Source organism: Ovis aries, chromosome 18, assembly GCF_016772045.2.
Source record: "Ovis aries strain OAR_USU_Benz2616 breed Rambouillet chromosome 18, ARS-UI_Ramb_v3.0, whole genome shotgun sequence".
NCBI lineage: Eukaryota > Metazoa > Chordata > Mammalia > Artiodactyla > Bovidae > Ovis > Ovis aries.
This window is the reverse complement of record NC_056071.1, coordinates 45,258,887-45,272,929: the sequence shown is the minus strand read 5'-3', so window position 1 is coordinate 45,272,929 and position 14,043 is coordinate 45,258,887. Positions and strand designations below refer to the sequence as shown.

Genomic DNA, 14,043 nt, shown 5'->3' with positions numbered 1-14,043 from the left:
TAGAGCTTAGTGCATGGTATATCAACAGCTTGCAAGCTATAGAGAAGGAGGAACCTGAAATGTTTAGCTGAATTTCTTTAATTACCCTGATACTTACTCCATGGTCCTCCCTGCTTTTTACATTTGTCAACTGTGGACCTAAAAGATCTCAGGATCTATAGTTTTCATTATAGCATTTGACAGAAGTAAGTAACTATCAAAAAAATGTGTTAAATTATATTTTGGTTAAAAAGAGGCACATAAATGTTTTAAAAATATTTTCAACAACAAACACAATAAAGGAAAGTACACAGATGAAAAAGAGTTACTACTGAATTTAGGGATTTGGAATGACTCTTTTCCAGAAAATAGTGATGAGTTAAGATCCTCTGCATGGTGTTCAGGTAATAGAAATTTATGATCACTCATTTAGCCTTGATAGGCCAAGATGGAAAATTAACAAGTGGAAGACAACAAAGGAAAAGGAAACTCAGGGAAAGGACACTGAGACACTTGACCTGGGGAAAGGGAAAATAGTGCTAATTAAGATGATATTTCTGTGGTATTCTTTCCAAAGACTCAAAGTCTCATTCTAACCATAAGAAAAAGGTATAGTTTTCAGCTTTAGTCCGAAGGCATTAAAACCAGGAAAGTCAATGATGTAAGATTCAGATGTTAATGTCATCCAGAAACACCCTCACAGACACGATCAGAAATAACGTCTAACCAAAAAGCTGGACACCCCATGGTCCAGTCAAGTTTTCACATAATTAGCATACTATTCCTGGAGTTCTGGCTAAATTAGACTGGTTCTAGGCTAGTCTTGATTTCCCAGGATATGCATAGATGGTTAGAGCCTGGCAGGAGAAGGCTTCAGGCCTCACTGATAGTTGTAGTCCATAGAATAATATTATATTTTCATTGACTGGAACTCAGCTGGTACCCAGTGTAGTAGGTGAACGGCCTAGCTTCTGAGCACTAAATAAGTAAGGCACAGGAATGAAGGTTGGGGTATGGACTTTTGCCAAAAGGGTTAGGGGGTTGGTATATAAAATATATCCAAAACACAAAAGCAAAAACTTTGTAATAAAGATTTGGAATATAGCAGGAATAAAGGAAGAAAGCGGTCAGTTCTCTACGTACATGGATGTTTTAGTTAACAAAATAAATGATTTCTAAAACATCCTAAGCTGGAGTTTATACCTATAATTGTTGTAAGCTCAAAAAAAATAGTTTTGACTCTCTCTTTTACAATATACGGCTTCCCTGGTGGTTCAGACAGTAAAGAATCTGCCTGCAACGAAGAAGACCTGAGTTTGATCCCTGCACTAGGAAGATCCCCTGGAGAAGGGAATGGCTACCCAGTATTCTTGCCTGCAGAATTCCAGGGACAGAGGAGCCTGGCAGGCTACAATCCATGGGGTCACAAAGAGTCAGACACAACTGAGCAACTAACACTTCACTTTTTTTTTCAAACAATATACTGAATGATCCAAGATTGAATACACTTGGTAGGGTACAAAATGCTAAAAAAAAAAAAAAAAAAAAGTTGCTCATTTAAAAAGTTTAAATTGAAATTTTCCCAATTTTAATCTGAAGATAAATGATAAATGTCAGATTTCCACATTGAGATAGAATTATTTGTGGCAGAACAGTGCTCCAGCCAAGAAAAAAGAAAGCTAGATTAAAATTTTAAAATCATGTTTAAGACAGCAGAAGACTGCTGCTGCAACAATGACTTGAGCAGCTAGAATTCTGAAGAGGGTTTAGCTGGAGACAGGTGATTGGAAGATCGGAAGTTGTTTTTTCCGTCCTAAGTTTTAAAGGCTCAAGGAATGGGCAAGAGGCTGAGAAATCAGGCTGTGACTACATAGAGGACTCTGGTTGGAGAACAGAGAAATCATCTAAGCCTCTGGCATTTATGCAGGGCTGAAGTGACAAAATTAGAGATTTGAGACTTGTTTCCATCTCAGATCATTTGCTAAATCCCAAACTTGTACAGGGCTCGAAGTTAAAGAGCTAAGCCCTAAGCCCTATGAAAAGAATATTGGCATTTCCAGCAGTCTTATAATGCTGAGGAGACAAACAACAGACTAGAGGATTCTCCAGGAGTAGGTCCCTAGTGAATACTCAGCTCTCAGTTTAGGAAGCCTCACCAAAAGCACAGGGGTAAACCACAGGTAGACCAAGATGTGCCAAAACTCACCCAGCCTTCAAGGATATACTAAAGAATGTCAGATACTGATAGAAATGAGCTAATAGGAAACATTTCATGAAGTATAAAAGGGACAGCTGGTTATGTGATAACCTTAAACAAGCAAGAAAAGAAGTGTGTGAAATAGAGAAGCTGTCCGCTAACAGAAATATTAAGAAAGATATAAAGTAGAAAAGGCGGAGTATATGGGTGCCACATGCAGGTAGGCCAGTCAATGATATGATGGAGACAAGCAGAAATTTCTCTTTCTATTGGCGAGAAGAGGTTGGATAGTTGAGGAGAAAGGAAGAAGATAAAGAAGTCCTCCAGAGGGGGAGAGTGAGTGGACTAGCAAAAGGCAAGAAGGTTATCAGGCAACACCAGGGGTCTACTTGAAGACAACTGTCATGAACAGTTGAGTCATTAAATGTGTGTGATAGACTCTTGCCATATAAAGCTTTGAAGGTATAGAACAGGCAGAAAGTTAAATTTATAAAACTTAGGTTTTGTTAGGTGAGCAGAACAAAGGAGGAGGGTCAGGACAACTGAGGTTATCTTACATGCAAGTAGGAGATAATTATGGTGATCCAAGGAATCTAAGCTAGATAAAGAGAGAAGAGAGGACATGAAGGGGTTAAAGGAAAGGAAAAGAGGTGATAAGATCAATATCATCAGGCACCAGTAGAGTTGGAAATTTGTTAGTTTTAGAGTAGGCCGGAAAGATAGTAAGTGGATGCTTGAAACTGAGACTGATAGTGACCAAGAATAAGGTATGATCATAGGGTCAACAGCAGAACGGGTAAAAAGCATCTGGAAGACTGGAGGAGAGCAATTCAGAGAGATGAGATGGCTACTGAAAGAATCATCCACAGAGAGATTTAAATCACCAAGAATTGTGACAAGAGTAAGCTAAAGAAAGAGACAGTAAAATAGATCCTAAAATCTTAAAGAGATGAAGGAAGCTATATGGGAGTGTATACATGACTGCAACAGGGGTGTGTAATGGGTGGTACAATCTGATGCATGGGTCTCAAAGCTGGAGGTGTTTAGACAGAAAAAAGGAACAATGATCTAAAAGCACTAATCAAACAAGCCTCCAAGGCCAGTGGCCCAACTGCTGGGGGAGGGAATATATTCACACTTGAGAGGACTGCAGGGGAAGCTGCATCCTCAGGGTGGTGATCAGGTTTTAGCTGGAGCAGGAAGGTGCAAGTAATGTTCAGAAAAGAATACCCTAATAATTTGATTCATTTATCCATGTTTACTAAAAGGCACTGAATTAGGCACTGGGAATAAAACAGTAATAAAGACATAATCTCAGCCCTCCCAAAACTGTGACTCAAGTAAGAAGTCTCATATAAAAGCGATTACTTTAAAGAATTGAACTAAATTTTTATAAAAAGCTAGCAGTTTTATTAAGAAATGAGGATACATATATTTGAAGAATGGTATAACAAAATATGTGATTATCTTAATATAGCTAATCATTGTGGTATTAATTATAAGCTAAAAACTAATTTGAATTAAGAGTAAGCGGGGGGAAGTCATTTTTTAATGTAAAGAAAGAGGGAAAAATGGTAGACAGCTTTTTACAGATACATGCAGGTACCTGAGACAAAGCAGCATCTCGTTCTTCAATCACTGCGTTCATTTCTTCTGCAGTTATTCTCTTTTTACACTCCTTGGTCTTGTAGATTCTATCCACAATTATAGCTCCATTCTTCTGAATAGCTACCCCTGTGTCTGCATTGTTTATTCTGTTCAGTAATTCCTGTAATGTCTACCAACACCATTATACGTTAGTCAGACATGAAGTTTTAATATATTTTATTTAATATAGGGTTTTAATTAATAGGCACATGTGAATTGTAAATTGACTGAGTGAAGTTATTGAATTTTCATATTGCAGCAAAGATGTACATTATTAGTGTGTCAATTCTTCTTTTTCCCACATCTTAGTTCTTGAAACCCACTCAATTGAACTTAAGCCTCTAAGATATAAGACTGACATCAAGAAATCTCCTCGGAGAATGGCTTACCATGTCATTTTCTTCAGGGTTAATATTTTCTAGCCTAGAAAAAAGGGACACAGAAAGCCTGATCAGTAGCATTTCCTTAGTGCAGCAAAATGAGTTCGCTTTTTAAATCTTTAGAACCTCAAGTAATTTCATTCGACTAGTCTTTAGAGTCAACCATGACACTGAACATATTAAAGTGCCACCTGCTCGACTCCATCTTTCAATAATGCTCCATCTCTTCTGCACTGACTTCAGACTGTTAAGTTATTAATGTTTACTGCTATATATGACTACAAGGATCAATTGTTCATATGTGCTTAGATGAAGAAAGTTCCCCAGTGATAGAAGCACTCATTCTCATCATTATATTTATTTCTGGACTTTCAATTCTTACCAGAAACTGTATTTCCTCTCTTTTTTGGACATCACCACAAATAAAACAAGGCAAGTATTTTTACTACAAGTTTAACAATGTTCCCTCAAAAAGCAACAACAAATAATTACCACTAAATTTGACCTGACAATCTCCGGCTGCTATCTATTTGGTAAAACAAATACACTGTATAGAAATGCTGACCAAAACTGCGCCACATTTTTAGATATCTAATATTATTTTCTGCATAACATAGATAGAATTATTCAAATTAAGGGCAAAAAAGGTAAACTGGTTCCCGTCATAAATGCATTTTTGTCTTACAAGAGTCATAGTGCTAGGGGAGGATGGGATGGGAGGTAGGAGGGAAGCTCAAGAGGGAGGGGACATATGTACACCTATATATACTATGTTGATGTGTGGCAGAAAGTAACACAGTATTGTAAAAGCAATTATCCTCCAATTAAAAATAAATTTTAAAAAATGAAAAAAGAAAACAGTCTTAGTGCTCACTGAGAAGTTTGCTGATGTTGGTAAACTGAAGAAATGCAGTAAAAGTAAAGAAAGAAGTCCTAAATCACATATTTAGAAAATTATCAGTAATATAACTTAGGCAATATTAAATTTGGTAGATTAAATGAAACTTTATCATGGATACCAGCGAGATTACCTAGATTTTAGAAACGATTTCAATTATTTAAAAACTGTACTAGGGAATTCCCTGGTGGTCTAGTGGTTAGGCCTTGTGCTTCCACTGAAGGGGGCGTGGGTTCAATCCTTGGTTGGGGAACTAAGATCAGACATGATGTGCAATGCAACCAAAAACAAAAGGGTAAAATAAAAATTGGACTAAAAATTTTAGATATCCAAATTTCTGTTTTGATTTTTCCCCCTCTATTTCTTTGCTACTATGATTTAACATTTACTGCAAAAAAAAAAGATACTATGAAAAAATAAAAAATACTTAATAAATTTATTACAAAATTGTTTCAAACTCCACAGCTGAAACTACTACATTCATTGAGAGGAAGTAAAGATGAACATATATAAAAAAACCTATCTCTACCCATATTTAAATAGTATTTAACAAGCAGGTGAAGCAATTTTGAATTATATATATTTAATGTATTATATCTCAAACTGCTAATGTCCCCTTGGATTCACATTCCAAAAAGGGTAAATATATACTCTTTTATCTTTTTCTCCCAAAATCAATCCAAAGTTTTCAAATATTCTGCTTCATAGAAGCTTAGTTTATAAGAACTATGAAGATAATCATTTCTTTTACTCAATTAAAAAATACAGTGGAAAAGTATAAGATAAACTTCTTACACTTGTTTAAGATCATGTAAAAACATTTGAAAAACATGAGCAGCTTTAACCATCAGTTACTGGTTGGCTAAATATGATTTTTAGAAAGCCATAGGTGGTGAGAAATACTTACCTAAATGTTGTTCTTTATAGATGAAATCAAACTAAAAGAGCTGATTAACGACAGTTTCCGAAGAAGCTTAAATTTTTATAAATTTAACAATTTTTAAACTTGATCATTTAAAATGAGAAAAGACATGTGGAAATTAAGCGTTTAGATTTACAGATTACTGGAAACAAAAAGTTTTATTTCTCAGTATTACGCATCTCCCTTTTTTTTTGTTTCAAAGAATTACATATGGACGAAAAGAAAATGGCAGTAGAGACAGGTTAATGAATTCCTATGTTCCAAATAATCAACACAATAAAAAGTGCATGGAATTCCTGCATAATATCTGTACATTTTTTTCAAGCACTGCAAAGTGAACAATTATTACTTTAAGGAAAGTCAAATTAAGACTTTAAATGATTTAAATTAACAGTCTTCAACAGGAAAAGATTAAGATAACTGTATTCAATCTAATATTAAATTCCCTGCTAACAACTAAAATTTAAGAAAAAATATTAAAATCAAATTTTCTTAGCAGACGTTATATACTACTAGATCCTCAGTATATGAATTCAGCATTCTGTTTATAAATAAATTGTGTGGTTGTCTTTAAAAGAACATGATATACAATGATTTATCACTTTCTGATAAATGAATCTGAATCATGTTTTAGTGAGTGAGTATGTCAGGTCTGAAATGCAGGGCATAAGTGAGTGAGCCAAGTCAGCCACTTAGCATGTGAACCTCAATTTTGCTTTATTATAACCCTTTAAAATTGATATAAGTATAAAGATAAATGGTCACTAAGAGAAAAATAAAACGTGAGAAGAAAAACTTAAAAACTCTCGTACAAAACAACAATGAGGTATAACCTAATACCTGTCAGAATGGCTGTTATCAAAAGGACAAAACAGTATATTTGACACATTTTTCTGAGGTGGATCATTCAATATCTACTTAAAGATTAAAAATCAACAAAAGTGGCTTCCAGAAGATTAAATATAGTTCTATGGTAAGTACATAATATACTGTATCAAAAATTAAAACAAAAATTAGACAAACAACTTACCTTTAAAAATTGAACCAATTTGAAATAGTTACATAAGACATTCAACTTTCTATGTAAAATGACTTTTTAGGCTTAAGGTTTACTAGCAGCGTGTACAACATAAAAGTTTTATTTGCTTAATAAAGACAAAATAATAGTTGTCATATGAATTATAGCTGACAAATTATACACTATATTTTAATAGGAAGTTTACAATTAAACAAAAGAACCTTAACCTTTCATAAACTCTAAATTATTCCTATAACAATCTAATTAGACAGTCATGATAATCAGTAAGAATATTGCTGAAGTAAATGTCCATGGGCTCAAGTTTCAATTGATTTCCTATACCATGCAAATTCTGACTGACAACCTTGCACTCTAAGTGAAAAGACTCATGCACGAAATGTCACATTTCTTGATTTATTCCTAAATCAGTCAATATAACATCTTTTCCTTCTGAACCTAGAGTCATTTACCTTGTTCAATGGGAAGAAGCAAAACTTTGACCCCAAATGATAAAACTAATTAATGATCAGCTTATCAGAAAATCCTAAAGTATTTGCTTTTTTCTCTAAGTCTCATTTTTTACACAGTGCCACCTTTAATATGGTATAAAAAAAATACACCAATAATAAAAGATTGAAAAAAGATATCATGATCTCAAAAGCTGGAATGTTCATATGTATGGATGTCTATACTGGCATGCTACAAAAGTCATTTTACCTTGAAGCTTTTTTATTTTTTCCTAGTTTTGAACAGAAGCAAAAGAGACAAAAAAGCATTAAAAATTCAGGGAGTAAGGGAAAGCAGAGAAGTGACAGAATAAGACGACAAGACAAACATTATACAGAAAGATGCAAAGTAGATCAGAAGTGAAAAAATGATAAGAGAAAAGAGAAGGAAGGAATTTCCAGATTACAGGAAGCAAGAAATGAGGAATTTAAAAAAAATGTTGGAGAAGGAAATGGCAACCCACTCCAGTATTCTTGCCTAGGAAATTCCATGGACAGAGGAGCCTGCCATGCTACAGTTTATGGGGTCACAAAGAGTCAGACACAACTGAGCAATCGAGCACATATGCTATTATGAGACAAAGGAAAGAGAAAGTTCAATTTGAGAATAACTATCATATCCCATTGATATGGGATAAATGATATGGGATACTTTGCTACACAAAGTAGGGCACTCTCTCTCAAACCAAGGAAAAAGGTCGTTGTTTAGAGAAATAAAAGATGCAAAACCCTTTTTAAAAAAGAGATGTAAAATAATTCATATATTTTCTTCTTATACACAATGCTTCTAAATATGCCTTTCAGTCAAGCAAAGCTCAGTTACAAATTGGTTCTATCTTAACAAAGATTTAGTCTAAAATGCACTATTGATGTTCAGAGTTCACAGACCTCAGCTAACTAGAAAGGAACCTCCACAGCACCATATAAAACTGTACTGACATGCTATTTGTTGCTGCTGTTGTTCTTGCTTCTTATGTGTTTGTCCTGATCCCCTTACCTGAAACCCTTGACTGTAATAAAGTAGGAGCTGTCTATAAACTTTTCCTAGGAACTAAAAATTCTTCATTATCACTTGAAATTATTTTAAATATTTATGTAATTATTTACTTGATGCTGATCTTAACTGAGGCCATAATGCTGTGTTCCCAGCAACTAGCAATGTACCTGACACTTAGCACATATTCAGTAAGTATTTATTGAATGGACTAAGTAACTAAAAGAGAAGGCTTAGGATAGGACTGTTTTTCTTAACTCCCTTCCCCATTCTTCCCTCAATATGAACTCTACCTAGAACAAAATGAAAACCTCAAAGAAGCCTAATTTTCATGTACTGTAATAAAAACTATAACAAAACATATATACCAATGAAAGTAGACAATGGAGGCTAAAAAATTTAAAGAAGGTTCAACTTAGATCCATCTTTTAAAGAGACAGAATGAACTGACCATCTCCTAGTCCACAAAGCAAGTCATATTTCCAAGGGGAAAAAAGAGATAGAATGAACAAAACTAAGAGACCAATCTAAGAGGAATTCTGAGGAAGAAGTTTTGGTTTGGATATGTGAGAGAGTGGTTATGCCACTGATTGGTACAGGGAATTAAGGAGAATCAGGCTTTAAAAATAAACTAATAATTCATTTTTGGATATGATAAGTTTGAGCTGCCTGAATAGATCTGAGGTAGCTATAGCGTGTGACTTACTATGACTCCTTAGGCAGGTAGTCGATCACTCTTAAGTCTGCTCACCTATAAAGCTTGATTATCACCTAACTCAAGGAGTTGTGACACTACATAAAAAATTGATTTGCAATCTTTTTCAAGCAAATTTCATTTCAAAAACCACTCAAATCTATTTATAAGCAAAATTCATGATTAAAATTGGTGATCTCCTGGAGGAGGAAATGGCAACCCACTCCAGTATTCTTGCCTGGAAAATTCCATGAACAAAGGAGTCTGGTGAGCTACAGTCTCTGGGGTCGCACAGCTGGACACGATCAAGCACACACAGCAGAACACATATGTGTATGCATAACATTCATTCTGCTGTACACCTGAAACTAACACAACATTGTAAATCAACAAGGCACAAATAAAAATGATACATAAAAACTGATGATCAAGCTACATAGAAGATTTATGGTCATAAATTATATGTGAAGTGTAGTACAGTGAATGGTTGATAAGTTGAAGCTACTAATACTTACAAATCCCTAAAGAAGAGTTCTAAAGGTATTAATAGCTGCATTATTGAAATAAGAAAAAAGGTATCTATTTGAAGAGTATGTTTAAACACATTCGGCCCCAACAACTGTTTTTGTAGATAAAATCAAACTGATTCTGCAAGGTATATGGAAAGGCAAATGTACCAGAATAGTCAAAATAATTCTATAATAAAAGAGCAACATTTAGAAGGATGACATCTGATTTCAAGATTTAGCAATCAAGAGTGTGTGGTACTGGCAATGCCAGTGACAGACTCAATGATCAATGGAACAGAAAAGAAAGTCCTGAAATTAACCCACATGAATACAGTCAATTGATTTTTGGCAAAGGTGCAAAGGAAATTAGTGGAGAAATGATACCCTTTTCACAAATGGTGCTGGAATAAATAAATGTCCAGATGTAAAAGTAAAACTATATGTATCATGTACTATACCACCTTACACAAAAATCAATTAAAACTGAATTATAGACCTACATGTAAAACATGAAATTTATAAATTCTAGAAGAAAACACAGGAGAAAATTTGGTGTGACCTAACATGTGGCACTGAGTTTTAGATTCAATACCAAAAGTACAAAACATACAAGAAAAACCAGTAAGCTGGATTTTATCAAAATTTAAACTTATATTCTGCTAAACACATTGTTGAGAGACCAAAAATATGGACTGCAAGAAAATATTTGAAAACCACCTATCTGAAAAAGGACTCACATACGGAACGCATAAAGAACACTTAAAATTAACAGAAGAAAACAATACAACTTCAAAAACAGGTCAAATATCTAAACAGACACTTTACCAAAGAAGATACACAGCTGGAGAATGGCTGTTACTGGAGAATGGCTAAATGTCCAATGGAAACCTAACCAAACAAAAAGGATAATTACAAATGCTGGCAAGGATGGTAAGCAATGAGAATTCTGATTCATTGCTGGGTGGGCACATCCCTTTCATAGAACATTTTATATGTTTCATAGTGCCAGAAAGAAAGAAAATGTTCAAAAACCAAAAGGATGAGAACAAGCCAAAGGCATACAGGAATCACCTGAAAGAGTTTCCAATGGTCAAAACTGGAACACCCCAAGAAACAAATTAACACAGAATTTAATTATAACTCAAAGTACTAAATGAATATCAATGAGTCCATACTGACCTAACTAAACACATAAATTAGGGATAAAATCTCCTATATTGAAGAATCACAAATAATTTATATAGATATTGTCCACTAAGAAAGGTAGAGCTCAATTAACCAGGACTTCCCTGGTGGTTCAGCGGTTAAGAATCTGCCTTCCAATGCAGGACTGGATCCCTGGTCAAGGAACTAAGACCCCACATACTGCAGGGCAACTCAGCCCATGCACCACAACCAGAGACGCCTGCATGCCACAACGAAGACCCAGCACAACCAAAAAAATACAACCTCCTAGCCCACACTCTCCAGCCCCACCATTGAGTATAGGCTGCACTTTTGTGATCTGCTTCAAAGAGTAGAGTATAAAAGAGGAATGTGGGTAACTTTACAGTGAAGAAACACGGCAAGCACTACCTTGACTGGGAGACCAAAATTAACATCCCCAGCTGAAAGTCACGTTGACAGAATATAATCTTGAAATGATGTGATAAAAACGGCTTTTCACTTCTGTACTATTTGTCCCATAAAACCAATACGTCAGTCTAATCAGGAGAAAAACTTCAGAGAAACTGAAATTGAGGAACATTCTATAAAATACCTGACCAGTACTCCAAAGAACTGTCACATCATCAAAAACAAGGAAAGTCTGAGAAAATGTCACAGACCAGAGTGGGCAATGGAGACACAGTAACTACATGCCTATGGAATCCTGGCAAGGATCATGGAAAATAAAAAGGACATTAGAGAAAAGTAGCAAAATCTGAATAAAGTATGAAGTGGAGTGAAGTCGCTCAGTCGTGTCCGACTCTTTGTGACCCCATGGACTGTAGCCTACCAAGCTTCTCCGTCTATGGGATTTTCCAGGCAAGGGTACTGGAGAGGGTTGCCATTTCCTTCTCCAGGGGCTCTTCCTGACCCAGGAATTGAACCTGCATTGCAGGCAAACGCTTTACCCTCTGAGCCACCAGAGAAGCCCGTACGGCCTAGAGTAAATAGTTGTATAACAATGTTGATTTCTCTCCTGTGACATATATATCATAGTAATACAAAATGGTAGCAATAAAAGAAACTGGGTGAGCGTTATATAAACTTTGTATTATCCTCACAACTTTTCTGTAAATCTGAAAGTATTCTAAAATGTAAAGTTTATCTAAAAAAAGTCCAAGTAAAGACAGTGGAGTGAAATCTGAACACAAATCCATCTAGTCCATCACATACCACTTGAACAGAAGATAAAAATTAATCAAACTGTAGAGGAAGCAGGACATCATGCAGTAAGTTTTTAAAGTAAGGACAAGGTGGAGGGTGGAAAAACGATTTTGAACTAGTTCAACTAACTTATCTTTTTACACATGAAAATAGGTATTGAGAAAAGACAGTGACCTCACCAAATCTTAGGAATTTTTCACTAATACCACACAGCTTATAAATAACCTTAAGAGACCAATGAGTTGAGTAGACAGCCTAAAGAAAAGTTAAGGAAATCTTTCTGTATTACTAAGAATCTTTACAGATGGAGCAAAAATCATCAGGGCTGGCCATTGTGTTTGCCTGTTTCTTTTTACTACACTGGTGTAACGAATAAAAGCCCCAAAGTACTACTCCATGGAATCAGGATATTCACAAGAAGGGACAGAGTGGCCCCTCAGTGCAGTGCAAGACACCAAACAAAACTCCACAAGCAGAGGACAGGATCTCAAGCAAAATGGGCACCCAACCCCAAAGAGGTCTTCCCAACCTCTGCTCCTACACTACTGCCCTAGGGCAATGTAGAAAGGTGGCCCAGAAGCAATACCTAGCCAAGAGTCAGAGGAGAAGGCAAACAGGTGTCAAATAATGTGAAATATTTATCAAGGAAAATTCATTTGCACCATATCAGAACAGATAAAATTTCTTGACGATTCTAAGTATGAGCAAGATAAAAGAGAAATGACAAGTCAACTATGAATTCACCACAAACACATGACAAAGTATCATGCAGATGGAATAAAGATCACAATATAAAAGATAACACCGACCAAGAGAAAGAAGAAGTTGACCTATTAATGGCTGGCATTCTAGAAAAGCATAAGAACATGAAGTCAATAAAACAAATTTCAAAGAGAAGATGCCAAAACAAAAGAGCAGATGAAGAGGAAAACTGAAAACTAAAGGACAGACCTGAAACTGACATAATTTTAAAAAGAAAGAAAAGAAAGCCTGAGGAAACATTGAGAATAAATAAACAGACATATATTTAATAAATGAAGTAGAAAGAACAGGAGATGGGATTGTAAAACTGGAAGTATTAACGTACAGGAAAGGCTTGAGACTGTCACAATGAATGCACAGAAAAAAAACAGGAATTAAAATAATTATTGAATTGATAACAGATGAGGACCAAAGTGCCTATAATAATAACCAAAGTCTCTAAAATAGAAAACCACAAAACCAATACAATATTGTAAAGTAATTAGCCTCCAATTAAAATAAATAAATTTAAATTAAAAAAATTTTTAAAATAAAATAGAAAACCAAAAATAAAATTTAAAAATCTAAAATTTCCCTGAAATAAAGGAAGAATCAAATAGTCTTTAGAAAGACATGCTGTGATTCTAAAAATATTATTACATAATAATCAACACAAGCATCCTGATTAAGCTGTTCTACTTCAAGAATAAAGGAAAATCCTTCTGGTATCCAGGCAGGAAAAAATAAACTACCTTTAAGTGAGGGAAAAAGGAATCTGATGGACGCTAGACTTTTCAGACAAACTTGATGTCAGAAAAGTCAGTAACATTTTTTACAATGTTTAGAATGAAAAATACGTGAGCCAAGAATTTTATTCATAACCACTTTGAATATAAGGATAATAAACAGCCAGTCTGGAGCATATTGAAGTTTAGAATAAAGTATTTATAAACCTTTCCTTAAAAGACTATTTGAAGATGAAATCTGGTCACCCAGGAATTTCCCACAATAAAGAACTCAGGTGTAAAAATGCCATGTATGATAAAAGTTTCAGCAATGATTCTTAATTCTTTAAACTATAAATTTAAGGTTAAACCCAGAGAAGTACTTTGGCTATTGTATCCAACGTAACTTTATAAAATTTTGGAAAGTAGAATTCATAAAGAAAAAGAAAAGAAGGAGTTCAAA

At 34.8% G+C, this 14,043-nt stretch overlaps 1 protein-coding gene across 13 annotated transcripts in view; it reads right to left on the bottom strand.

Annotated features, from left to right (window-relative positions):
• The window catches only part of MIPOL1 (mirror-image polydactyly 1), a 353,644-nt gene that overhangs the window by 221,816 nt on the left and 117,785 nt on the right, over positions 1–14,043 (bottom strand). For all 13 annotated transcript variants that reach the window (XR_009597112.1, XR_009597113.1, XR_009597110.1 and 10 more), the window contains 2 exons: positions 4,213–4,246; positions 3,783–3,953 (listed from right to left, as the gene is read on the bottom strand). Coding sequence is in view for 5 of the 13 variants with exons in the window: in XM_060401446.1 (XP_060257429.1) it covers positions 3,783–3,953; positions 4,213–4,246 (205 nt within the window). In the remaining 8 variants the exon portion in view is untranslated. The remainder of the gene's footprint in view (positions 1–3,782; positions 3,954–4,212; positions 4,247–14,043) is intronic.